Raw genomic sequence first — 26245 nt, 5'->3', positions numbered from 1 at the left:
AATGGTTGATTCAAGATAGGGTAGAAAATTAATAAAGAATATGAGCAGAGAATATATAAACTAAAACTGGAACATATTGTGGTGCCAGAAAATTAGAGTGCTAGAAAGAAAAAGAAAAGTTGTATGACAAAGAAACAGAGAGGAAAGGAGGAATAGATAATAGGTTTAAAAACCATGAGAATTCTTACTTCTAAATTTTCTATTTTGCTTAGTAGATTCTACCTTGAAATAGGTCAGTGGTAGATAGGCCAAAATTTATATAATGCAAACTATTTTTAGAATATTCTAAAGATTTTGTTTTCAATTTAGTTATGATTATTTGATAGGAACAACAAAGTAGATACCTATTAATATTAAAAATAGGAAGTATTTCTCATTTTTCTTCACTACATGCATCTTCACCTTATTTATCATCCTAATATGTTAAGCATGACTGTTCCAACTAATAATTTATTTTGCCAAAGGGTGAAAAAAATCCTAGTAATAAAAGGCTGAAAGGAGGTAAATAATACTCCCCCAAAGTGTCTTCCAAATAACGTAAGTCTACATTGAGTGTGGTTTAAGCTGAATAATACCTGCCAAGTTGCCCAAGAAAATCGTTTCTGTTCCTCAAACCCCTACTGTTGATGTCCAGTTGTGAAATGAGCCTCCACACTCCAATTTCACCTCGGTCAACTTTTGCTGATGACAATACCAAAAAGGCAAAATGAAATGGAGATCAGTCAATCCGGCTGGCATTCCACATCCAATGGGGGCAAAATAGGTGCTGAATTTCACCCCATTAGTTTGAGTATACAGTGAGTCAAATCTCTTTTGTTGGGTGGTATCAGAGGGACCCAGGAAGAAGCTAAGAAATACACTCAACCCTCAGGCTGCACTGAAAATAATCAATAGCACTGTCTGAAAAGATTAAAATTATAAAATTATTGAAATATTCATTAGGAAATGTCAAAATGAATCCAATGCTGAAAGTATTGCACAGTAACCTTCAACAAGCTATCATACTTAATACAATGTAAAATGATATTCTCCCTCTGGAAAAAAAAAAAAAAACTTTTAAAAACATGCTACTACACAACCCAGCAATTGCCCTCTTGAACATTTATTCCAGAGAAATAAAATTCTATGAGCACAGAGAAATCTGTACATGACATCATTAGTTTGACTTACAATAACCTCAAATTGTAAACACAGATGTTCTTCACTGGTGAAGGGCTAAATAAATTTATGGTGCATCCATACCATCTACCACTACTCATCAATAAAAAATCTGACAATTAACAAACTGGATACATCCCTAAGGATTATAGTACATGTAGCCCTTCACAAAAGTGACATACTTTGATTTCCTTTACAAAACATTCTTGAAATGACTAAATTATAGAAAGAGAATATAACAATGTTGCCAGGTTTAAGGAACAGGTAAAGGGGTCATATAAAAGGCAAACATAAGAGATTAAGTGGTGAAAGAAAAATTCTGTATCAATGTTTGTATCTTAGACACATTACATTTAGTTTTGCAGGATGTTACCATTTGGAAAAATTGATAAAGGGTAAATAGGAGTTTTGTATTAGACTTGGAATTGCATGTGAATCTCCAATTATATAAAAATGAAACTTGACTGAAGCAAAATTTACAAGATTACTCTAATGATGGGCTAGCAAATTCAAGGTCAACATAATGAAAAGATTCATCAAATACTAAGTCCTTGTAAGCATTAGCATTTACAATTTTCATTTTGTGGGAGTTACGCTTAGTCAGAAGTCAGCCAGAATCTGAATCCTTAGTTCCCTGTCCCTTAATGTGTAAAACGAAGACAAAATACACACTACCTTCAATGATCAGAGTGTTAAGTAAGCAAATGCATGGAAAGGTTTTTGCATATGCTATTCACAGTGCACAATAAATGGTGTATTTCCTTAAGTCATACTTGAGTCAAAAGGTACTTGAAAAGAAAAAGGTCATGTCGGTTGTTTCAAGTATTAAAACACTAGTAATACTCTATCACTCTACGCCAATGTTTGGTAATGTCTGCTATATGCCTCAAAAGAAAGTTTCGTGTTTAGCGGGGTCGGGGAAAGGTTTCTTGGTACAGATGATACCTCTCAGATTCAGTGTTTCCCTTACCATAGCAATTTGTCTACACTCTTTATTTCACTAAAGCTGCTCTTGCTATCACTTGCCATACTAAATTCTTTTTTTTAATCTTTCAGGACGATGTGGATATGATTTTTCTAATAAGTTGTGTTTTGATCAAAATTACTCCTGTTCTTTTAATTTGCTTCTCTTTTACTCTTATTTGTTTGTTGTGATGCTGTTCCAAGGAATATTTAAACTTGGTCCTCTCTCCTGTTGGACTAACTTCCAAGTTCAAGATTCTCTAACTTCCACTAATTTAAAGACAGACATGTCAATCTATTCTTTTCTGACAAATATAAATTACTAAGATGTTCTACAGATCAATTATAATCTTGTGTTTTGTCCCTTTTGAATTTTGTTAAAAGCTCCCTCCCCACTTCCCTCTGGTAACCACTAAACTGTTCTGTGCCCAGAAATCTGTACTCGTATTGTTCTTTGCTATTTTCAAGTTTTATATCCCACAAATAAGATCATATGGTTCTCAACTTTTTCTGGTTGACAGATTTCATTTAACATAAAAATCACGATCCACTCATGTTGTTGTAAATGGCACTATTTCATCTCTTCTTATGGCTGAGTCATATTCCATTGTATGTATGTACCACAGCTTCTTTAGCCAATCATCTGTCGTAGGACACTTTAGTGCTTCCATGTCCTGGCCACTGTGAATAATGCTGCTGTTACTCTCAGTATCAAATGATTTTTCGGATATGGGTTTTCAAGTCTTTGGGGTAAATGCCCAGTAGAAGGATTGCTGGATCATGTGGCAGATCAATTCTTAGTGTTTTGAGGAATCTCCATACTGTTTTCCATAGTGGCTATACCAATTTGCAGTCCCACCAGCAGTGTATGAGGGTTTCTTTTTCCCCTACTACACACCTAGATTGTACAGTAAAGCCTATTGCTCCTTGGCAACAAACTCTTACAGCATGTTACTGTACACCAGCATTACCAGCATCACACAAAACATGTAATCTGCTGTGCTATGAAATTATGAGAACTATGATGTCACTAGGCAAGAGAAAAATTTCAGCTCCATTATAATCTCATGTGACCACTGTTATTGACCAAAACATTATTTGGGACATAACTGTACTTTCTCCATTTAACAAAAATAGAATTGCAAATATTTCCTTCTAAATTGTATATACATGATACTGTAAAGATTTTAATTCTTAAAAAATTATTACCTAATTTAATAAGATATCTTTAGGATTTTTATCTTAAATTATTTCTTTAGGATTTTTATCTTTAAATTATTTCTATATATATATATATTTTTTGGTGTGGTTTTCAGTTTTATATCCCAAAAGTGAGTGAAATCATAAGAGTCTCAACTTTTTCTTTCTTATTCGCTTAGCACAATCTCAAGATCCATGCACATTGTCACAAAAACAGTTTAGTGGTTACCAGAGGGAAAGTGTTGGAGGAGTAAGGAAGGGTAAAGGGGGTCAAATATAAGGCAACAGAAGTAAAACTAACTTTGGGTGGTAAACACACAATGATACATGTGATATATTATTGAACTGTATACTTGAAACCTATATAATTTTATTAACCAATGTCATCTAAATAAGTTTAATTAAAAAACAAAAACACAACTATTCCTAGGAAGCCAGAACACTATAAAATTGTTTGAAAAGAGTACTTCATTAAAAGAATCAAGACATTTCACCAGATATAATTATAAATTCTTTTTACATTTCCATAACTTAATTTATAGAACTCTACCAAAGCTCTCTGGAAAACTCTTAGAAAGAAGAATGACATAAAATGAGAATACAGGCAAAATCCTTCAGAAAGCAGAGATGCTAATGTAGAATGAGTACTATCATTAAATTAATTTGTTCATATGAAATAAAAGCCTTCATAGAATTTGTTAAAATTTATCAGTGACAAAGAATTTGAATATCCCTTCCCTTCCCTACCTATGTTGTAGAAACAGAAAAGAATAAAATTTCAAACTATTTAACTTAAAAAAAAAAAAGTCACTATATTGTTCTCAATAGTCGCTCTCATTCTAAATCTCTTTTCCTTAATGAACATATGATAAATAAGATTTATCAAATCTATGTAGTGTTCCCTCTAAAATCTTAACTCATTATATTTTCTACATTTTGTAGTAATCGTTTATTGGCTATCACTGCAATAACTGCAACTTAAACTGAATAGAAAGACATTTTAAAAATAAATCTATCTTTGTAAGCAATAATTTATAATAGGCATCAAAATCTACCATGTGAAAATTTAAAGTTTTATCTTTATACTACAATTTAGATATTTTTGTTATGTATGTGTGTAAATATAAATTTATATATAAAATATATATATAACCATGAAAATTAACAAAAACTGAGTCTTTACAGAAAGTCTTTCTAAAACTCAAACAGGGGAAAACAGTTTAAACATTAAACAATTTTAATAAAATTTCTGTACAATGCTAAGTAGTTTTATTTATACATAGAAAATGTAAAAGGAGTAGTGTTTAAAATGACAGAACTCCTTAATATTTAATAGCAGGTAAATCTTGAAAAAAATAAACAACATTCCATTCACAAATATTTTCAAGCAATAAATATGTATACATAAATAGCATAAATCTGTATCAAGATTTAAAACAAAAATCACAAATCTGAACTTTATTCCTTACCCTATGTGTAATCCATTATCTTTGTGTCTTGGCTATTAGACTATTAAAGTTTTAAGTTTCATTTGGAACCAAAAGTATAACTATTGTGGTCTCAAAACAATACAGAAAAATCTAAATCTGTAATAAACTATCTCATCTAATTTTTCACATAAAAAAAGCTGATGAAACATTTAAACATTATTAACTATCTTACCAAACAAATAAATATCTAGGACAGTATTTTTCCCCCAGTAAAATTCTAAAAGGGTAAAATATAGATGAAAACTAATTTATTAGTCCAGAAATAAAGAAACAAAAAAAGTTGTATTCAAGTCAGTGAGTAGTGTGTTGAACATTGCCAGTTCTCTCAGATATCATGAAACAGAAACATGTATTTATTATTATTAGGTACAGCTGGATCTGCTTGTGACAGTTGTGGAGTAGAAGCAGTGCTCTCCTACGTCCAGTTGGTTGACTGACACTCTATTTTTGGAAGTTTGCATAGATACAGTTTTTAAGTCAGCAGTCTTATGAACAGCTACAAAAAAGTGGTGCAAAACTTTCTTGAAGAGCAGAAAAGGTGTCATTTAATATTCATGGACAATATCAGGAAGAGGACGATGACAATGAAGGAGCCTAAAATTAAAAGATAAGGTATATTAATGGTTTTGATATATTAATTCTTACCAGCGTTCTCTAGCTTATGGCTATAAACAATGTACCATCTACTTATGAAGTGAGAAAGAAACACTAAACCACAACAAAGTTCAGCAGCCTGCTGTGTAATGTGCTCTTGTCTACACTGGTACCAGTTTCTTAAATGTTGTAAATCATTAACTGCATTTTCCTATACTTCATCATTTAGTTGAAAATTCTTATGAAACATTCTATTTAAAATTATTAGTGATTGGCTTATGAACATTTCTCAATTAGATTTAAAGTTTGTATGTTTATCATAAATTTTTTCAAGCAATCTTGAGAATTATTCAATTAAAAACACCTGACTTAATTTCAAAATTTACAACTAAAGAAAAATATCAACTAGTCATGAATAATTGAGTTTCTAAACACAAAGCCATTCAAAGACAGAAGTAAATGGTATCAAGCAACTTATTGAAATTAAAAGTCACAAAATTCACAAAATTGTGAATTTAATTCATGCATCCTACTTATTATAACACCCAAACAAGTACCATCAAATGTCTCCATAAGCTTACTACTTATAGCAGGGATTAGGTTGTAAATAAATACAACTGACTTCAAAAACACAAGTACATTAAAAACATTTTGATTCTTTTGCAATCATTCCTATAGAATTAAGTTATTTGTATTTGCTTTTATTAGTTAAGTCAGATAGCATAAAGACTATGATAAATAATAATCTAAAAGTACACAAAGATTTTAAAACATAATTTTTGTGACTATTTTTAGGCCATTTTCACTGAAATGAAAATATAGTAGTACATGTCAATTTATTACTGATAAACTGTTTCAAAGCACAAGAACATGGAAATATTTTTTCTTATGCAATGAAAAACTTAAATATCTTACTAATTTCTAATTTATCAAGTAGCAAAAACAAACACTGCTGCTTCACAACTAGCTAACTGTGTACTCACATGTTGATTTCACTTACTAATATAAACTGGTCATAGATGTGCATCAGGTCCTCCATTTTGTACTGTTCTAGCACCACAAAATTATCCAAATTTCCATTTGTTTTTTGTGCACAGTCTTGGCAATGTACTATGTAGGTCTTTTGAGAATTGCTTTCATTAGTAACAAAAAGCAGATCAAAAACCTCCACCTAGTTTATACATGAGAAAAAAACACACTGAATAAATTTATTGCACCCCTTTAGTATATAGAATTCATGGCCTTCCTTCTGGATGCCCTCACACAAATACATATTTATTATGTTTCTATCTATATTATATATGTACTCTATGCATTTATATATGTATATATACGTATGTATGTATGTGTGTGTATATATATGTATGTATGTATGTGTGTGTGTGTGTGTGTGTGTGTGTGTGTGTATATATATATATATAAAAAACACCAAGAAGTCAGAGAAATACTTGGCTGAGAAATTGTTGTATATTTAAGGAACCAGGTCTAATCAAAAAGAAGGATAACGTTATAAATTTACAGATTTACCTAAGGGAATTAAATATTCACTACACCACTAAAATATAATTCAAAGTTTGATAAAGCTCAGGCCAATTTTTATTTTAACCAAAATATCATACACAATCAGATTAAAGTGATGATTATTTTCTTTTTACTTCTCCATGATACTGTGTTCAGTATTCTGTGTTTGGATACTCATCTCCCCTCACAGATTGAACTCCATGCAAATGTAATGACTATATATTAATTTTTGGACTTCTATTAATGTTTAACCAAAGCTTTTTTTTTTTAAAAAAGGAAAAAAACCACTTGAATGACTATAAGCAGGTTATTTTCAAGAGTTGAATATTCGTAGATGACTAACAAAAAGTATTCCATTCTAAGCCTCTATCTATTTACTGAGGAAAACAATACAAACAGAATACATGCATGAACAGTAATATACTAAGAGATAGTCAGTAGATCTTATACAAAAAGAATTGCAAAAGTTCAGCCGGAATAATGAATAATAGATACAACCCATGTTTTCCAGTATTGCAAAGATACATATTTATCTGAAGCATAACACCTAACCAGAATCTGGTCTTATAATATATTTCGATGAGGTTATACAACATTAAAATTGCCAGTAGATTTAATGAGTTTATTTCAGAAGTACATCATTTCAAGGTTTATTTTGGAATTTCAATTTCTTAGCCAAGTGTTCCTCGGACTTCTTCTTGGTTTATTCAGTAATAAAAACTTATTTTTAAGTAGCTCTGCTAAAATTCCTGAGTTCATAGATTTCTATTAGTATTAATGGGCAGTTACCTAGTTTAGTGACCCCAATTAAAATTTTGGGAGTCTGCGGCCATGCCACCCTGAACAAGCCCGATCCCATCTGATCTCAGAAGCTAAGCAGGGTCGGGCCTGGTTAGTACTTGGATGGGAGACCACCTAGGAAGACTAGGTACTGTAGGTGTAAAAAATAAAAAAATCAGGGATTGTAAACTGACAAGGTCCTTGCAATCTGTGAGGTCTACCAAGGGTTGCCTCGCAAAAAAATAAAATTTAAAAAAGGGATTCTTCAAGTTGGCAGTTATGCCCAATTTGATCAAATGTCCTGTTGATTTTACTTTCTAAACACTTAAATTTCTCTCTTTCTTTTACATTCTTAATACTACATAGCAGTCTAATGTTTAGTTAACCCCACATAAGACCACTTCAATAACCTCTAAGCTAACCTCTTTACTTTCTACCTCCAACCTGTCCAAATATCATCTACCACTTTCTGAGACACATAGTGTGACTTAGTCCCTTGTTTAAAAAAATCTGAATGGCTTCAGTGACATCAAAAGAAACATTAAAATTTTAAAACTGAATTCAAGATGCTCTACAAGCTACATACTACCTACTCTTACAAACTGCTACTTTTCAGCTACAGTGAAACGTACTCATTTCCCTATCAATAATGCTATTCATAGGATGGAGATGAGGGGATGGATTGAGAAAAAGGGCAAAGGGATCAAGAAGTACAAATAGGTAGTTACAAAATAGACATAGAGATATATAGTGTAGTATAAGGAAAATAGTTAATAATGGTATAATAAATATGTACGGCAGAAGAGGGTACTAGATTTAGTGGGGTGATCACTTTGTGAGTTATATAAGATTTGAGTTATGTAAATCTCTAATCACTACGCTCTACAACTGAAACTAACATATTACTGTATGCCAGTTATAATTGAAAAAACTTCACTGAATTGTACAATGTAAATACAAGCAACTGAAAATTGTCTTATATTTCAATACAGCTGAAAAAATTAAAAATTAAAAAAAAAAAAAAAAACATTTCCCCACCAATATACTGTTCCTAAAGCCTAGTGATATTTTATAAATCTCCAATTCTAGCCATTATTTACTGTTGAAATCGAACTCATTCTTTGAAGAGGACTCAAATGTTAACAGGTCTGTAAGTCCTTATGCCAATATTATTTTAAATATAATTTTTCCTCAATGTTCCTCTAACAGTCTGTATACATGACCAGCTTCATATTCATCACAGTCTCATGGGCATCATAACTAGTTGTTTAAAATTTGTCTTCTCCCAGTAGACTGTAAGCTTCTCCAGAGGAGGTACTGCATTTATTTCTGGACTTCTTTCAAGCCTTAGCCACAAGAGAAAAATCAACAAACACATCATGAAGTGAACAAAAAAAACCATAATACTGGTCTTCTTGGATATATATTAAAACAGATCTAGTTTGCTGCCTCATGTTTATTTATTATGGAGTCTTTCTAGTTTAAAACTGAGATGATTATCATATGGTAAGGAAGTATTATATACCTCTGTATGAGCTACTTCTAAGTTAATATATAGTTAATAAAATATAATACCATGAGAATTTAATACAATTGCTTTAAGTCAATTTTAGTAAAATGCATTACATAACAATATAGGAAAATTTATGATAAAAAAAAAAAACAAACTAGAGAGTCCACAACAAAACAAATGTCAATAAGAATGGTTACCTCACAAATGCTACAGTAATGTGCTGGTTCTTCATTTGTCCTCCCATGCCATATAACCTCTTTTCCTGCTGTAATAAGAGCTTCCCTCAATGTCTGACACTGATTTAGAACTTTCAGAAGACAATACCTATTATGGAGAAAAATTATTCATGACAAAAACTGAACATTGAACATTCTTAGTATAAAAGATGTCAACAAGAAACAATTTTTAGAATCTTGGTTCTAAGGTCTACCACCATGAAAATTTCCTTTTGTCAATTTTTGATATATATTAGGTCTAATAATGATAATACTAAAGCAGTAAAATTTGAGACTGTATACACACACACACACACACACACACACACACACACACACACACACACACATGTCTTGTCTACTATGAATAATGCTGCAGTAAACACAGAGTCATATATATAATGGAATATTGCTCAGCCATTTAGGGTGGTTCATGAGATTATCATGCTAAGTGAAGTCAGAAAAAGTTGTGAACTATATGATTTCACTTATCTGTGAAATATAAAACTGAAAGCAAGAAACAAGACAAACAAACAAAAAAAAACCCCCAGACCCTGACAGCAGTTTAGTGGTTACCAGAGTGATGGGGGGAAGAGTAAGTAGACAGGGGTAAAAGAGATCAAATATTTGGTGAGAGAAGTAAACTTAACTTTGGGTGCTGAACACAAAATGCAATACACATATGACATTATTAAACTGTACATCTAAAACCTATATAACTTCATTAACCAATGTCACCTCAATAAATTTAATTTTAAATTTAAACTAAAAACACACAATTGATATTGAATATAAAAATATAAGTCTTAGTCTAAGAAAGTCAACTCTTAATTAAAGATACGCTCTTAATTTTTGCTCTGGTTTGGGCAACTGAGAGAACTGTTCTAAGAGCTGACTTCTTCATCTTTGAAATAAACAGTCTGAATCTCAGGCTGCATCCCTTTTGCTTATATTATAGTAAGGTAAGAGGCATATATTTCTACCTAGACATTTACAAATAGCATCAATTATATAATTAATTTAAAAACTCTAAGACCAAAGCAGAAAATTATTCAAAATTTAGTCATTAGAAGATATGAAATTAATTTAACTATAGCACCAAAGGGAAAAAAATGTTCAATTTTAATTTGTAGGCAGTATAAAGAATCCTTCATTTATATTAACACAAATTTTTTATAATTTGTATTTTCCTTATACTAATAACTTCTGATGTCAACAATAGTGAATTCTTAGTGTTATTTTTTTCTTAATTTGCTATCATTGCTTAGAACTGTCTGCTAAAGTTTTCATGAATATAATATCTCAAGTTCTCCTTTGAAGGCAAAGCTGTACTGGGATGATCTATAAGGCACATTTCAGCTCTAAAATTATTTTTAAAAGCATGAAATCAGTTTACAAAAAAATGATGTTAATACCTGTGAACATTGCAACTCCCTGAATTAGAACCAAATTAACTTGGAGCTCTTTGATACATTTCCAGTGACTTATAACTTGCATTTGTTATTATGAATTATATAACGTATTATTTAAAATACCTGATTATCACATTATCAATACCTGAAAGTATCCCTTACCAGTTTTACATGCTTATAGTCTTTTCCATTAGAATGTATAATTTGTAGAGCAAAAGCTTTGTCTATTATGTTAATTGCAGTAGGACGGTACTGGGCATAAAGCACAGTAAGTATCTGGTTATTAAAAAAATTTATAATGTAAGTAATAGCAGAAATAATTTCTCTTAATTTATATTTCTCTGCTATTTTTACTTCTCAGGTTATACTACTGTTTTTCAATCAAAACCCATACAAATAAGCCCAAGATAAGGTAATTTTAAGAATATTCACAAAGTTGTTAACTTATTTAAAATAAAACATAAAACAAGCATGTATAACAATATCAAGTCACTATCTTCTCTACACTTTTTGCCTATTCTCATCCCCCGTCTTCAGTGTTAGTAAAACAGCTTAAATCTGTGTAGTAACATTCCATTTTTTAATTAACAAATAGACTTTCAATTCCAACAGTACTGATTTTTTCACATTTGCAACATATATATTCATAACTAACTGGAATACATAATGGAGCCTACTTATTTGAATATTCAAATAAAATTATTCTGAGTTCCCATCTTACTTTCTGTAAAAATGTTCCTTTCCTCCTCTGAGGGTCTCTCTTCTTGTGATAACTCTATAAAGGCTTAAGTCAAGCAACTTGGTTAATGTCACCTTTTTGCAAGACTTGTTTCTTGTTAAAGCAGTGATGTTCATCAAACCTTTCAAATCTTATGTGTTCCCTTTGTCCATATGTGTGGTATCCAGCTCATATAATTGGAATCATGCAATATTAGTCCTTTTGTGTCTGGCTTATGTCACTTAGCATAATGTTCTTAAGGTTTATCCATGTTGTAGTGTCAGAATTTTCTTCCTAATAAGGCTGAATAATGTTGTATTGTACGTATATATCACATTTTGTTTATCCATTCCTCTATTACAGTCACTTGGGCTGTTGAGTTCTTTGTTGAAATACCTGTTCAAATCATTTGGCTTTTAACTGGTTATTTTCTTATTGTTGAGTTTTGAGAGTTCTTCATATATTCTCAATGTTGAAAAGATTATGCTTACTTCATTTAGTTACTCTTACACCTTTATTAAAAATTTCAGCAATAGAATCATAGTTTTTACTACGCTACTTAGCTAATTTTGAAGTTTCATGTAAAAGGAAGCAATATACTACAAAGAAGGGGAGTTTGTTTTGCTAAAAATAAACATTAAGCATGATTACTCTTTTCTTGGAATCACAGGTATAGATTTATTTCACCTGATAGTGGAATCTTAAAAACTGACAGCTTGGCTAATTTTCTCTCACAATCATGAATAACTGAATTGTGGTCATATCATGGTCTCATGTTTTTATATCACTCTGAAATTTCTAATCCGTTCCAGTTTCTGAAAGCTAGAGGAGCAAATGAATAAGAACCGATTTAGAGGTACAAGATCTTATGGACAAAAAAAATTAAACAAGAATATGATTTAAATAATGGGCAAGAAAGTATTTATAGAAAGTAAAGATATTTAGAGAAATAATTTCAGGTAAGATCAAAAATACTGTTGGAAACTTGAAATCACTGTGGGTGGCTAATCCTAGATGTTAATTTAATTTGCAAGCTTTCTGAGTGTATTAAATGAGTAGAAAATATTTACCACAAAATCTAATGTTATTATGTCTTCAAATTTTAATTTTTGCTGAGTTTAAGTAAGCTTTCCTTACAATAACGAAGACATCCAATTTGAGAAACAGAAAGAAATGGGAAATGAACAAGCATATTATGGCTCTTTAGGTATACTACCAGAAATAGTATACCTAAAGGAGTCAGATAACTCATTCACGAAATAAGATTATTCATTTTGCAATGCTCTACTCTGAGAACAATAAAAAAATAAATAAATAAAAGATAGATAATGCTTTTATTAACTAACTGTAAGAATGGGGGGAAAAAACTTCAGAAGCTAGAGCAAGGATTTCCTTGACTTTTGAGAATTCACCTTATTTCAGGACCCAGACTTTGTTTTTTAGTTGTGTGGATGAAAAAAGTACATGAAAAGGCAAGGAATAAAGGGTCTACCAGAATAGAAGAAAAACATAAAGAAAAGACTGATTAAGGATTTGATTTATTTGAGGTTATATAGATTTTAAAAGCCTATTTGGACACAGATGGTAAGGAATACTGATCGGAATGAAGACAGGTTAGAAAAATGAAGCCATTAGAAGAGATTTTGAAAACAAAAATATGTGGAGAATGACTTTAATTTTCCTGAGTATAATATGTATTCATAAACAAATAAGTAATGCAAAGAATGTTAAGTAATACAACAGACAGCATTTATGTATATTAAATAGAGGAAGAGGTCATCTCCAAGTAAATGAGGTAGAAATCATAGAATATTTCACAAAAATACCTTTTCAGTTGACACATGGGGTATTTTCTAGGCAGAGGAAATACATGAGCAAAGGTAGGAAGGCAGTAAATGTAGGAATTCCTTAGGAAACAAACAAATGTCTTCAGAAAATTTTAATTTAAGCCTAATGACTCTATGTTTGATGAACAGAGCCAGTAGCAAATTTTAGGGTAACATGATAATAGAGTTTGAAGCCCTAATAATATAATTACTAAGTGAAAATTTTTTGACATCAGGTTTTTCTCTTGACATTCTGAGGACAATCTAAATTCCCAAAATAAGTCCCCAATTATCAGGGTGGAGATAGATGCTGGAATGGATAAAACTTAGGCTGACTCAATATTAAGTCTTTATGACAACAATCTTCATTGTCTCACACAATCTCAGTACACAGTGAGAACACTAAAATATACCAAGAGATGCTTTGTCTTTCCCAGTCTATCTTACTGACAGACCTACACACAAGTGTGAGGCAGATAAAGGGTGATAACTGTGGGTATATTACAATCTCCTGCCACTTGTTATGTTAAGTCCAACAACTAGTTTCTTCAAGTCAATATACATCTAACTTTTATTTAAATCAACCACACAGCTAAGATATTTAAAAAGTATGTGTTTTTTATTTTACGAAGTTGTTATAGTCCAAGTGTTTCAGTCACCCGAAAATTTACACGTGGAAGCTGTAACCCAAAATAGAATGGTATTTGGTGGGGGACTTTGGGAGGTGATTAGGTCATAAGGGTGGAGCCTTCATGAGTGGGATTAATGCCCTAATAAAGGAGACCCCTGAGAGCTCGCTTACCCGTATCACATGTGAAGACTAAGCAAAACAGATGGGCATTTATCTAAAACAGGCAGTGGGCCTTGAGTAGACACCAAATTTGGAAACTTGATATTCAACATCTGCCTCCAGATTCAGATAAAGGTTTGTTTCTAAGCCACATAGGCTATGGATATTGTTATTATAACAACCCTAACAAACTAAGACAGAACTTATTATGTAGATAATACTTGCATTTCTAATATAAATTAGTTGAAAACAAAAATACTCTTTTATCTCTGAAAAGAGATCTTACATTCTAGTGTGGCCTTACTTGCCTAATCATAGGAATAATTTGGCAAAATCAGTCAGACAGAGAAAGGTAAATACTATATGATTTCACTTATATGCAGACTCTAAGGAAGAAAAAGAGCAAACTAATACAAAACAGAGTCACAAATATAGAGAACAAACTGGTGACGGCCAGAGGGAGGGGGTATGTGGGGCTGGGAGAATGGGGTGAAGAGTTAAAGAAGTACAAATTAGTATTGGTCATGGGGATGGGGAGCACGGCAGAGGGAATGCAGTCAGCACTGATATGATGGCCAGATGGAGGGTCAGGGGAGGGATGGAGCAATTGGGGGGATCATTTTATCAACTATATAGATTTCTAACCAATGTACTATATATTTGAAACTAATATTAAAACAAAATGCTTAAAAAAAATCATCTGTGCTATTCCTAAAGTCTTTGAAATTTACTGAACAGACATACAGCCTTAAAAATGACTTTCTAGGAGCCCCAGGTGATTCTTATGATCTACCTAATCATATAAACTACCATAAACTAGTACTAATCTCTTACTCTGTGTATGAAAAAACTGGAATGGTTTAGAAATTAGACACTGATACCAGCTTTTATGACTCATTTATTTTTACAAATAGGGCCCGAAGAAATCAGAATCAACGACAAGGTAATAGAAAGAGCAGAAAAAGTAGAACCAGATTGCCTGGAATTAAATCTCAGTTTCTTTGGAACTGTAAACTTGAGTTTTCACAGATGTAAAAAGAAGATAATGGTATGTACTTTATGTTTTGAACACTAGCAAAATAATATTACCCACGCCCCCAAACCAAGGATGTCTACATCCTAATCCCCAGAACCTGTAAATACGTTATCTTACACAGCAAAGGGGAATTAAAATCACTAAATCTGCTGACTTTGAGATGCAGAATTATCTTGCAATATGTGGCCAGGCTCAATGTAATATAGAAAAAAGGATACAGAAGAACTGGTATTAGAAAGATTCAGAATAAGAAAGATATGACTGCCATTGCTGGCTTTAAAGATTGAAGAGGACCCAGAAGGGAAGGAATGTGGGCAGCCTCAAGAAGCTAAAAGAGATAATGAAAGATACGATTTTGTATTGCTCTAGGAAAACACACCACTCTGCCAATTCTTTTACTTTAGCTCAGTTAGACCCATTTCAGACTCTGACACTCTGGATGTTAAGAAAATAAATCTATATTTGAAACCACTAAATTTGTAGTATTTTGTCAACGGAGCAATAAAAATTTAATGTTTTATGTAGAAGGTTTAGAATTAGTGCTCAATAAATGACAAACATATATTATTTGAACATAATATATCAAATTCTTAAACTTAGGTACAATAATTACACTTACTGACTGAAGTTTAGTTTTTGAGTTTGAAAATATTGTGGCATGAATGCTAACAGAAACTTCAATAGTTATATAGTGAAAACACATATTGAAACAATTTTCTATGCTAAGACCCACATAATTCCCACAAAATCATGTAAAAAGTTATTATTATTTCTATTTTAATGAAAAAGAAATGAAGACTGGTAATAATTTATTAATTTGCCAAGTCATGCATGACAGTAAATGGAGGAATCAAGACTGAAGGCAGATATGATCCCTGCGTTTGGACTCCCACTCACTATGCTGTATGGCTCTTCCTTTTAACACTTTCCTATGATACTAAATAGAGTATCTCCTAAGACTTAGAAAATTTAGGAAAGAACATCTGCAAAATAACAATTCACACATTAATAAAAAACACAAGTGCATGTAAGACAGTAATTTTTAATAGTAAAACATAAGTAGTGTTTTTAATGATCAAGTGAATGACAAAGGGTATGTAAAAAATGAACTCTATGGTCTGTATTATCATTGGTAAGATACTGTTTAAATTTTAAAGAATTCAACTTCTTCTTTGTATGTTCTCATTAATTCTAGAATATAATATATAATTCTATAGCAGATCATTTGGAATAAATAAAAAAGTGTATATTCTAGACAGAGATGAGATTTTCTACTCTAACATCCTGTTATGCTCCTCCAAAACTTAAGATTTTCTAATGTTTAACTTTTCAGAAGAAAATGGGCTACTAATTTTTAAAAATGTTTTAGATTTTACTGCTATTATCAGCATGCTTTAAATGGCAACTAACATAGTAGTTAATCTACTGGCACATAAACCACAGTAATGGATACATCAAAAACATGCTATTATGGCATTAAACTGATCATAGTGTTTGTTACTTAACCTCCCCTTTCAAAATTTAAATAAGCATGGTTGCAACAATTTACATTACACTTATTATAGGTAGCCTTATTTATCTTTTTAGCTGCAACACTGAAGCAGTCACTAAAGAGCTCACCTGTTTTATTACCAACAAATTCCTTTCAGGGATTCAATTAAAAGGAATGCTTTAATGGTAAATCATAATGAATATGAGCCTCATAAAAATGAAATAAAAGTCACAGCACATGAGACAGAGTAAGAGATTTCAAACATCTTATACCACAAATTGTAAACAGTAAATATTTTCTTTAACTTTTGATCAACTCATTTTAACATTAAAACTAAAAGGAAGAAACTTTTATTTTGAAGAAAACAGACAAAAAGAATAAAAATCCCTATTAAATTTAAGCTTCAAAGTATACATTAATAACAGCACATGACACAGATATGAAAATAATCAGAAGTGGAGCAAGTAGTTATCTTTGTGGTTTTTAAATAATAACAACAACAACAACAAGAACAACAACAACAACAACAACAACATCTACTCAATTTAAACAACCCCAAGCTCTAATAGTGAAGCTGATCCCAAACCGTAACAGATGAGGTATGCTGGACTCTAGCTTCTGGTTAAAACGATTATTTAGCTCTTCTTACAGGTCATAGCTGCCATGAGAATGTCACCACGTGCCACATGAAGGCCAGTGCACGAGTGAGTTTCAGAGGCGCACTCTGCCTGATTGCAGGGCCAGGGGAATGTCTCCTGGTGAGCATGGAATGTGTAGCTCCATTCTTTCCTTTCTGCTCTTACGAGAACGACACCGACCCCCCATCCCGAGAGGTGTGACAGATCTCTCCTGTCCGGGGCCATCTGGCCAGAGTCACACAGACGTGCAAGGGATGCCACCAGGAGCTGAATAAAGCAGCTAGCTGGAGCCTGAGTCACAGCTGGCCACTCAGCAAAACCTGCGACCCTAAGCCCCTTACTCATGATGACTCATGATTTTTGCTCTGTAAAACCACTGGGAAACCCAAGATTTTTCCAAGGCAAACTGTCCTTTCTCCATTGTGTAGATCATGATCAATACCACTTCCTTTCACTACCGTACGCTATAATCGGCATAACTGTCTACCTGCAGTGAGAGTGGACAATTACTTGTTCAATTAAAATAGCAACAATGCATGATGTTATACATCTGATGTGCAATAAATAAGAAAATACAACACTATACTTCTTTTCAAAAGTGTTTGCTGTGGTAGCGGAAAAATGGCATACATGACAGAGGTTTTGTTCATCCCTCTTACGACCAAATCAAAGCCGTGACAGAAACACAGAGGAAATAGCAAGCAAAGTCACATGGGTTCTAGATGAACAACTAGGGAGAGAAATAATTAATCACCCTGCAACCGCAGAAAGTAGGACGCGGCGAAGACACAGGGCTGCCTGGTCCTACGTGGCTGAGTGGGACAGAAGCTGCAGCAGCTGGCAGCTGCAGACGGCTCTTAAAGGGGACATGTATGTAAGCTGACTTCTGCGGTGATGACCCAGTAGGCTGCACCAGGGACTTACAGGGGGACACAGCTGTCAGAGTGAGGGCCAGAGGTGAGGCTCTCTCCTTGACAGAAGTGCCAGCAGTATCCACTATTCCCTGTTGAGCCCTCCCCTTCTCCCAGTGTGAGGATGCAGCACTGCCATAGCGGAGAAGTCATCAAAGTGGATAAGAGGTTGCTCCACCCAGCAGATTCCCTGAAATCCTGCCTACTTCAACTCGTGGCCCCACCCAAGCCACATCATGGTGTATCCTCGGTGAGTCAAGTGCTCCTTGCTAAGCAGTGCCAAGACTCACACTGGAGGCAGCTGGCCTCAGCTTCTTGTGTGGTTTCTTGAGGCAACTATAAGCACAACATCTGTAAATTGCTTGCTAAATCTTAAAAGTGGCCTAGGACGGGCACAGGCTGGGGCTATACTTGGCCTGCAGCTGAACCCCTGTCAGGACTATGCCATGGGACATCTACTATACAAAGCCATGCTAGTAAGACGAAGAGATTTAGGAGTTTTGCTTACTGCATAAAAACAGACACAGAAAGGCAGCCAAAACTGGAAGACAAAGCAGCAGAAATCATATGAGAGAACAGAACAGAGATCCAGGAATAACGAAGTCAAGCAATGTATCAGATGCAGAGTTCCAAATTGGCTGTAATAGTGCTCAATGAACTTAGCGGAAGTGTAGATGAATTCAGTGAGAACTTTAACAATGAGATAAAAAACAAAAAATGGAAACAGAAATTATAAAAGAAAACCGGTCAGAAGTGAAAAATACAGTATCTGAGATGAAGAGTATGTTAGAGGAAATCAACAGAGTAGATAAAGAAGAGAATCGAACCACCAATATAGAGGATGGGAAAGCCAAGGACACTTAATCAGAACTGCAAAAAGAAAGAATCCAAGACTATAATAATAATTTAAAGAGGCTATATCTAAAAGCATCAGTGAGAAAAATAGATATCAAAACAGCTAGGAGTAGGAGACCATCACGTTTTTAAAGTAATTCATATGCTAGGCTTAATAATGCAGGTTCTGAGGTTTGAGACATCACTCTGCCCAACTTCAAATTATATTACAAAGCAACAATAATCAAAACAGCATGGTATTGGCAGAAAAACACACACATGGACCAGTGGAACAAAATTGAGAGTCCAGAAATAAACCCATGTTTATAAGGGCAAATAATTATCAATAAAAGAAACAAAACCATACAGTAGAGAAAGGAAAGTCTCTTCAATAAATGGCGCTGGCAAAACTAGAGAGCCACCTGCAAAAGAATGAAACTAGACTGTTGTCTATCACCACATACTAAAATTAACTCAAAATGGATTAAGGACCTAAATATCAGACCTGACACAATAAAATGCATAGAAGAAAACATAGGAACTAAGCTCAAGGACCTTGGACTTAGAGAGGATTTTATAAATTTGACCTCAAAAGCAAGGGAAGTAAAAGCAAAAAGAAATGAATGGGACTAGATCAAAGTAAAAAACTTCTGCTTAGCAAAAGAAACTGTCATCAACAAGACAGAGATAACCATCTGAATGGGAAAATATATTTGCAAACAAGGCCTCCGATAAGGGCCTAATATCCAAAATATACATAAAACTCATACAACTCAATAGCAACAACAACAACAATAAAGGATCCAATCAAAAAATATGCAGAGGACCTGGAGAGACACTTCTCCCTAGAGGACATACAAATGGCCAGCAAATATATGAAAAGATGCTAATCTTCGCTAGTTATTAAGGAAATGCAAATCCAAACCACAATGAGATACCATCTGATACCTGTTAGAATGGCTGTAATCAACAGGACAAGTAATAACGAATGCTGGAGAAAAAGGAAACCTCATACACTGCTGATGGGACTGCAAATTGGTAGAGCCACTATGGAAAACAGTATAGAGGTTCCTCAAAAAACTAAAAATTAAAATATGATCCAGCAATCTCTCTTTTGGATATTTACCCAAAAAACCTGAAAACACGAAGTTCATAGCAGCAACATTCACAGTGGCCAGAACAAAGAAGCAACCAAAGTGTCCTACAACAGATGATTGGCTAAAGAAGCTGGGGCACATATACAGTGAAATATTAATTACTCAGCCATAAGAAGAAGTAAAATACTACCATTTGCGACAACCTGGATGGATCTCGAGATAATCATACTATGCGAAATAAGTCAGACAGAAAAAGCTGAAAACCACATGATATCATTTATATGTGGGATATAAACCTAAAAGTAACAAATGAACAGGACATACAAGCATAGACTCATGAACATAAACTATAGACTAGTGGTGACCACAGGGTAGGGGGAACAGAAGAAGGGGTAGGTAGATGGAGTAAAAAGGATCAAATATGTGATGAGAGAAAGAAATTTAACTATGGGCAGTGAACACACACTGTAATATATATATGCCTTACTGTTAAATTGTACACCTGAAACTGACCGGATTTCATTAATCAATGTCACCAAATAAATTAAATTAAACAAACAAATAAAAAATAATGCAGATTCTAAAGAACTCTACAGTTGTGTCATTTTGTGTTTAAAATAGTTGGTCAATGATTACCTCAACAAGAGTAGTTTCAGGGATATAGGAAAGTGACAAGCCACAACCCTGTGGATGGAGGAGTTCAGAAAATACTTGAAGCTAATATATCAAATTACTCAAAGCAGAAGGAAGTATTGTAAGAAAGAGAATGTTTATTAAAAATCAACAGCTGACAAACCAGTTTAAATTCATACTACTTCCTTTTTGACAGGGTACTAGATTTCAGAATCAAAGTAGATACGTAGATATTATTATTACACAGCAAAATGATGTTTATGGGGGGAAAAATAATGTCATCCTATTTTTGTAACAATATTTTCTCATTATCTTCTGCCTCTCTATATTCATTCTCTTTCCTAGTTCTTTATTTTTCCTGTCCTTAAGTAGAAAGATTATCTGAAGTTCTATTCCTCACTGTTGACTATCTATCTTTTTCTCAAGGAAATCATAAAATACTGGGTAGAATATTCTCCAGTCACTTAGCTTCTGCTTTAATGGCTCTCTGAAGTTCTACATTTCCAAAAGCTTTTTCTAAAATTCTATCCAGCTACTTTGTCTTGCTACTGCCCCAAACTGAAGAGATGTGTTACAATTCATATTGAATAGATATAGGATTTTAAAACGCCAATTTGCTTCTAACTAAGACTAAGTGTAAATATGAAAATTTACACTTAGTCTAATTAAGACTAAGTGTAAATATGAAAATTTACAATTTGCTTCTAACTAAGACTAGTGTAAATATGAAAATTTCCATTAAGCACATGAAGAGAACTTACTAATAATAGGCTTTGCAAGTACTGGACAATTAGAACTTATATGACATGAAAAACCAGTGATATTGACTCATTCTTTCCCATATCACTCTACTCTTTTCCTGCTAAATATCTTTGTCCTTCAGTCAAAATATCTTCCTTTTTAAAATAGCTTACAAAAACCTTTTCAGATTCTATTAGATAAAAAGAGTGAATGTTATTTTTTATTGAGATATAAATGGCATAATCATTAAATTTTAAAATCTAAATTTTCAATCCATGTGCTTTTACCCTCCTAATTCCACTGTGAATCACCTCTCCCTTCTGGAAAAATATATCAAGACAGGAATCTGTATAGAATACTTTAAAAATTCCAGGGCTTGGCTCAGCTCTTTCTATTCAATTAGTACTTAAGTATTCTTAAATGAAAGATATTCCAAATAATCAATGTTGGCCGAAGACAGTACATTTTAAAGGTAGCTAAATGACTCTGGTTAACATTTTCAATCAGAGTAATGACAAAAAGAGGTGTTAATTACACATTACACCATAAAGAAGTAGAATTTTGAATTATAATAAAGGCAGTTAATATTCAAAACAAGTTCATATTGTGTAAGCAGTTATCAAAACAACAAACATAAACTTAAGGTGAAAGGAAAGCACAGATAAATGCATAGATTCACTTAGGTTTTAAAAAAAATGACACGTAAGGAAAATATGGACAAAAATTACTTTCAGTAATTTAAGTGGAAATCAACCTGAATTTGTATATTCAAGTTCAGCATTAAGACAACTGCAATAAGAAAAGCAATGCAATTTAAACTGCCACCACAGAAAATAGGAACATCCCAGTTCACTTAAGGCAAGTCTCTGTATCCCATATTTTAAATACTGAGAGAGCTCACCAGTTGGAAAGGGTCTGGAAGGGCGTCAAGAATGATGAGAGTACAGAACAATTATAGAAGTGAGAGATGTTTTCAGCTAACAGACAACAAGCAAGAACACATTATAACCATCTTTTCCTTGTTCCTTTTTCCTTACTGCACTATACAGTCTCTATGAATAGTTTCACAAGAGTCTGTAGTATGACCCCTCTTTCCACTTCCATTGCTCAACTCAGGTTAATCTGGATTGTTGTCAATTGCTTTCCAACTGTTTTCTTTACTTCTAACCTTACACCTTGCAATCCATTTTCCACAAAGTAATAAATTCATATTTTTTAAACGCAAATCAGAATCTAGCCCTTCCTTCTTTCAATCTTCTAATAGTAATCTGAACACTCAATTAATATCTAAATGTCCTAACATTTCTAATTTACCTGATCACTCATGTGAATTTATCACCACAGCTATTTTCTTCATTCTGGTATAGTCATAGTGGCCTTTCTGTTCCATTAATATACCAAAGTTGTTCTATTTTAAGCCTTTTTACTTGTTTTGGAGGCCTGAAATGTTTCTACTCCAGATGTTCTTATGACTGCCTCCTTTCATCATTTAGATAAAAACATATAATGCTCTCAGAAGCACTTTAACAAAAGCAGCATTCTCTACACTTCCAACCAGAAAATAAGTATTATCATATTTTATTTTACTTATTACTTACCAATAACTTATTTATCTGTTTGGGAATTTGGCTGGCTGGCTGGCTCACTAGCATTTCAATGACATGAAGGCAGAGATTTTGTTTTATACACTACAGTACCTATCCTCATTGCCAAGAATAGCGTCTGGCATAGAGTCTGTGTTTCTCAAACACTTGTTAAATGTGATTCATTTGCATAAATCCTAATAAAATCTAGTGCTCTGGGAATAAAGAGTACATTTTCAACCAGCCTGTATCTTTAAGAATTAGAGTTGAGGTAATGACTGCAATAAATTACCAAAAGACCACAAAATGAATTTTTAACAGAAATTATTACATTGGGTTAGAGTTTTGACTAAATGCTCTTTCAAACTTTTATAATTTAAAATTTCAAACATGCATAAACATTTAATGAATCACTAGATAACAGTGCACAGGTACACATTACCTTGGCCTCACAATTTTTGTTTAGATATATACATTAGAATAAAACTTTGAATATAGATATGAAATTATTTATATTATGCCAGCACTAATTAGTAAGTTTTTTAAAGACACTAATTAGTAAGTTTCAGAGACAGTGTAAATCTTTCTCCTCTATTCATAAAATATATGACTATATATAGGCTGTAGCAAAGGAGTTGATAAAAATAAACAGACTAAGATTATTTACTTAATAACTCTCCAAAAATGACCAGAATTATTTTTTATTGGTGATAGTGAAGGGGATAGGAAAAGAAAAGTATATAAACCACCGGCTGGAGAAATACTGCTAAGTGGCGCTGTCTGGAATATGAGTTCTAAACATAATTATAAAATAAATGGAACAAAATTAGGCTAATAAATGAGAAGTTACTAGAATATACATAGGCAAATTATTAATCCATTAAATTTGTATTGAATGGTTCAAGAAGCTAAGAAAGGTGAAGATTTAATTGGAGCTATCAAAATTTAGCCGTTTTGATAAAATCACTATTTCACTATGAATATTTATATTGTAATATTCTCACTCCCTGTTGCTTCAGGCTGACTTCCAATATTAGAACTAGAAAAAAGAGTTTGGTCGGAGGTTAAGAGAAAGCATAGATATATGAATTTAATATAAAATCATGTATGACTTATTCATAGTCTGAATATTTGGAAAGAATATATATACATATATTCTCTCTCTCTCACATACACACACACACACACACACACATACACACACACCCTTTTCTCTCCAAGCATTTACAAAAGAAATATTTTTAATATATGAATTCTATTATTACATTTTTGCCGAGACTCTGGACTATCTTATCATTTGATGTCAAAAAACATAATCCTCTGAGGAGAAAAATATCGATTGTTAACACAGCTCATCATACTCCCTAGGTCCTCCAAAAAGAAAGACTACAGTAGTTTTGTAAAGCACTTACTTAATCATTTCAAAAAGTTTGGGATCAGAGACTTTGATATTCCGTGCCATATTCCAAGAAAGATGAACCATGGGTACTGCTGATTTCACACTTTGCAATCTGTTCCATTCGTACCGTTCCACTGCTAATTTATATTGGCAAGCTAGGAGGGAAATTTTTTTGAAGTTATAAAGCAATCCAAAGTAACAAAAGATATGAGATAATTATTATCAGTTCTTAGATGATAACTTTAACATCGATTCTGAAAACCTCAACACTCAAGACTGTTTTATGATAATTATAGTTTAAAAATATTTATCATGTAAAAAGTGCTTATGGTTATGTATTGTGGTAGGCTCTTTATATCTTATATCTCTTCATGCTTTCAAAGCCTCATTTTGTAGATTAAGAAGAAACAAAGACCTGAGAGTTTCAAAACATTTGCCTAAAGTGACAAGGTTAACAAGTTAGAGCCAAGGTCTCCTTCAAGTCTTTCTGGCTCCAAAGGCCATACTCTTCCTTCACTTTACATATATTAAATAGTCAGACATGATAAGGCTACTCAGATGATATACCAAATAAAATAAAAATTCAAAAGAATAACAATTCTGCTTTGCTTTCCCCCATATAAGGTCTTCATTATCAAAACAATACACATTGCTCTAAAATATCAAAAGTATATCCTCTCTGGCTTAAGAGGATAAATTTGTTCTTATCTTAAATACGTGTTCTTGAACATCATTCCTTAATTTCAATTTACTCTACTGACAAGTAAGATTTTTCCTAGGACACACAATCTTCCAATTTTTAGTGGATTACTTTCTACTAGAAAATCAATACCTACAGTGGGAAGAATCTTACAAAATTTGTTAATGTATTATTTAAAATACCTGTAAGTGGACCAACATTCCAAGCAATATTGTTGCACCAGCCAATAGCCTGAACCCAATGTACAGTCCCTGCATTTATCCAGACTAAATCTCCAGGTCTTTGAATAAACCTATATACAGGAACATTTGCTTCATAAAGATCTTCAAGGTTGGGCCACCAAGAACTCATCAGAAAATTCAAATTATTTCTGCAAAATAAATAAATAAATAAATAAAAATAATGTAATACATAAAATTTTTAATGTCTTATCAAATGTAGAAGTAATTTAAAAAAATTAAAAGATGCTCTCAGTGTACTTTATTAATATAACATTGTAATAAGAACTGCATCTTTCACATGTGAGAGCTTTAAATAAAATTAACAACACATTAGAATAGGTAGATTTATTCAAAGATAATTATGATATGCTTAAACTTAACTTTACAAAAGTCCAAAAGTTAAAGTGTCAAATTATACATTTACACAGACTGATTTATTCCTTCTTCCTGAAAAACTCTTAACACTTAAGAACCTCTAAAAAGAAAACTGAGCCACCTAACTTCTTAACCAGAATCACTGTGGCAGGTGTAAATCAAGAAACTTCCTTCAATTCAACAATGGTTAAAAGACTCCTTCTGCCTTCTACTTTCTCTCATAAATTGTCAGAAAGTCCCTGTAAATGAACTACTATCACCAGAACCACCAATGCAAAGAGAGCTATTTATTAAGCTTTAAAAAACTCTGTATCTTACTACTCTCCTACATTATTAGCAAACAATGACATTAATATTTTTTCTATAAATTTTTTTATAAATAAATATTTTTCTATAAATAAAATT

The 26245-nt window shown here is 32.6% G+C and overlaps 1 protein-coding gene and 1 pseudogene across 1 annotated transcript in view; one reads left to right on the top strand and one right to left on the bottom strand.

The window, feature by feature from the left end:
- Positions 1–4540: 4540 nt before the first annotated feature.
- The window catches only part of LOC102897701 (histone demethylase UTY-like), a 185373-nt gene continuing 163668 nt past the window's right edge, over positions 4541–26245 (bottom strand). Inside the window, 5 exon segments of the mRNA XM_025050980.1 lie at positions 4541–5405; positions 6389–6576; positions 9417–9543; positions 24558–24699; positions 25427–25614. Coding sequence (XP_024906748.1) covers positions 5357–5405; positions 6389–6576; positions 9417–9543; positions 24558–24699; positions 25427–25614 — 694 coding nt within the window. The 3' untranslated portion in view covers positions 4541–5356.
- On the top strand, positions 7748–7866 carry LOC112484715 (annotated as a pseudogene).

This window comes from Pteropus alecto, unplaced genomic scaffold (genome assembly GCF_000325575.1).
Source record: "Pteropus alecto unplaced genomic scaffold, ASM32557v1 scaffold18, whole genome shotgun sequence".
Classification (NCBI taxonomy): Eukaryota; Metazoa; Chordata; class Mammalia; order Chiroptera; family Pteropodidae; genus Pteropus; species Pteropus alecto.
The sequence above is the reverse complement of the archived record's forward strand: the minus strand, read 5'-3'. Positions and strand labels throughout refer to the sequence as shown.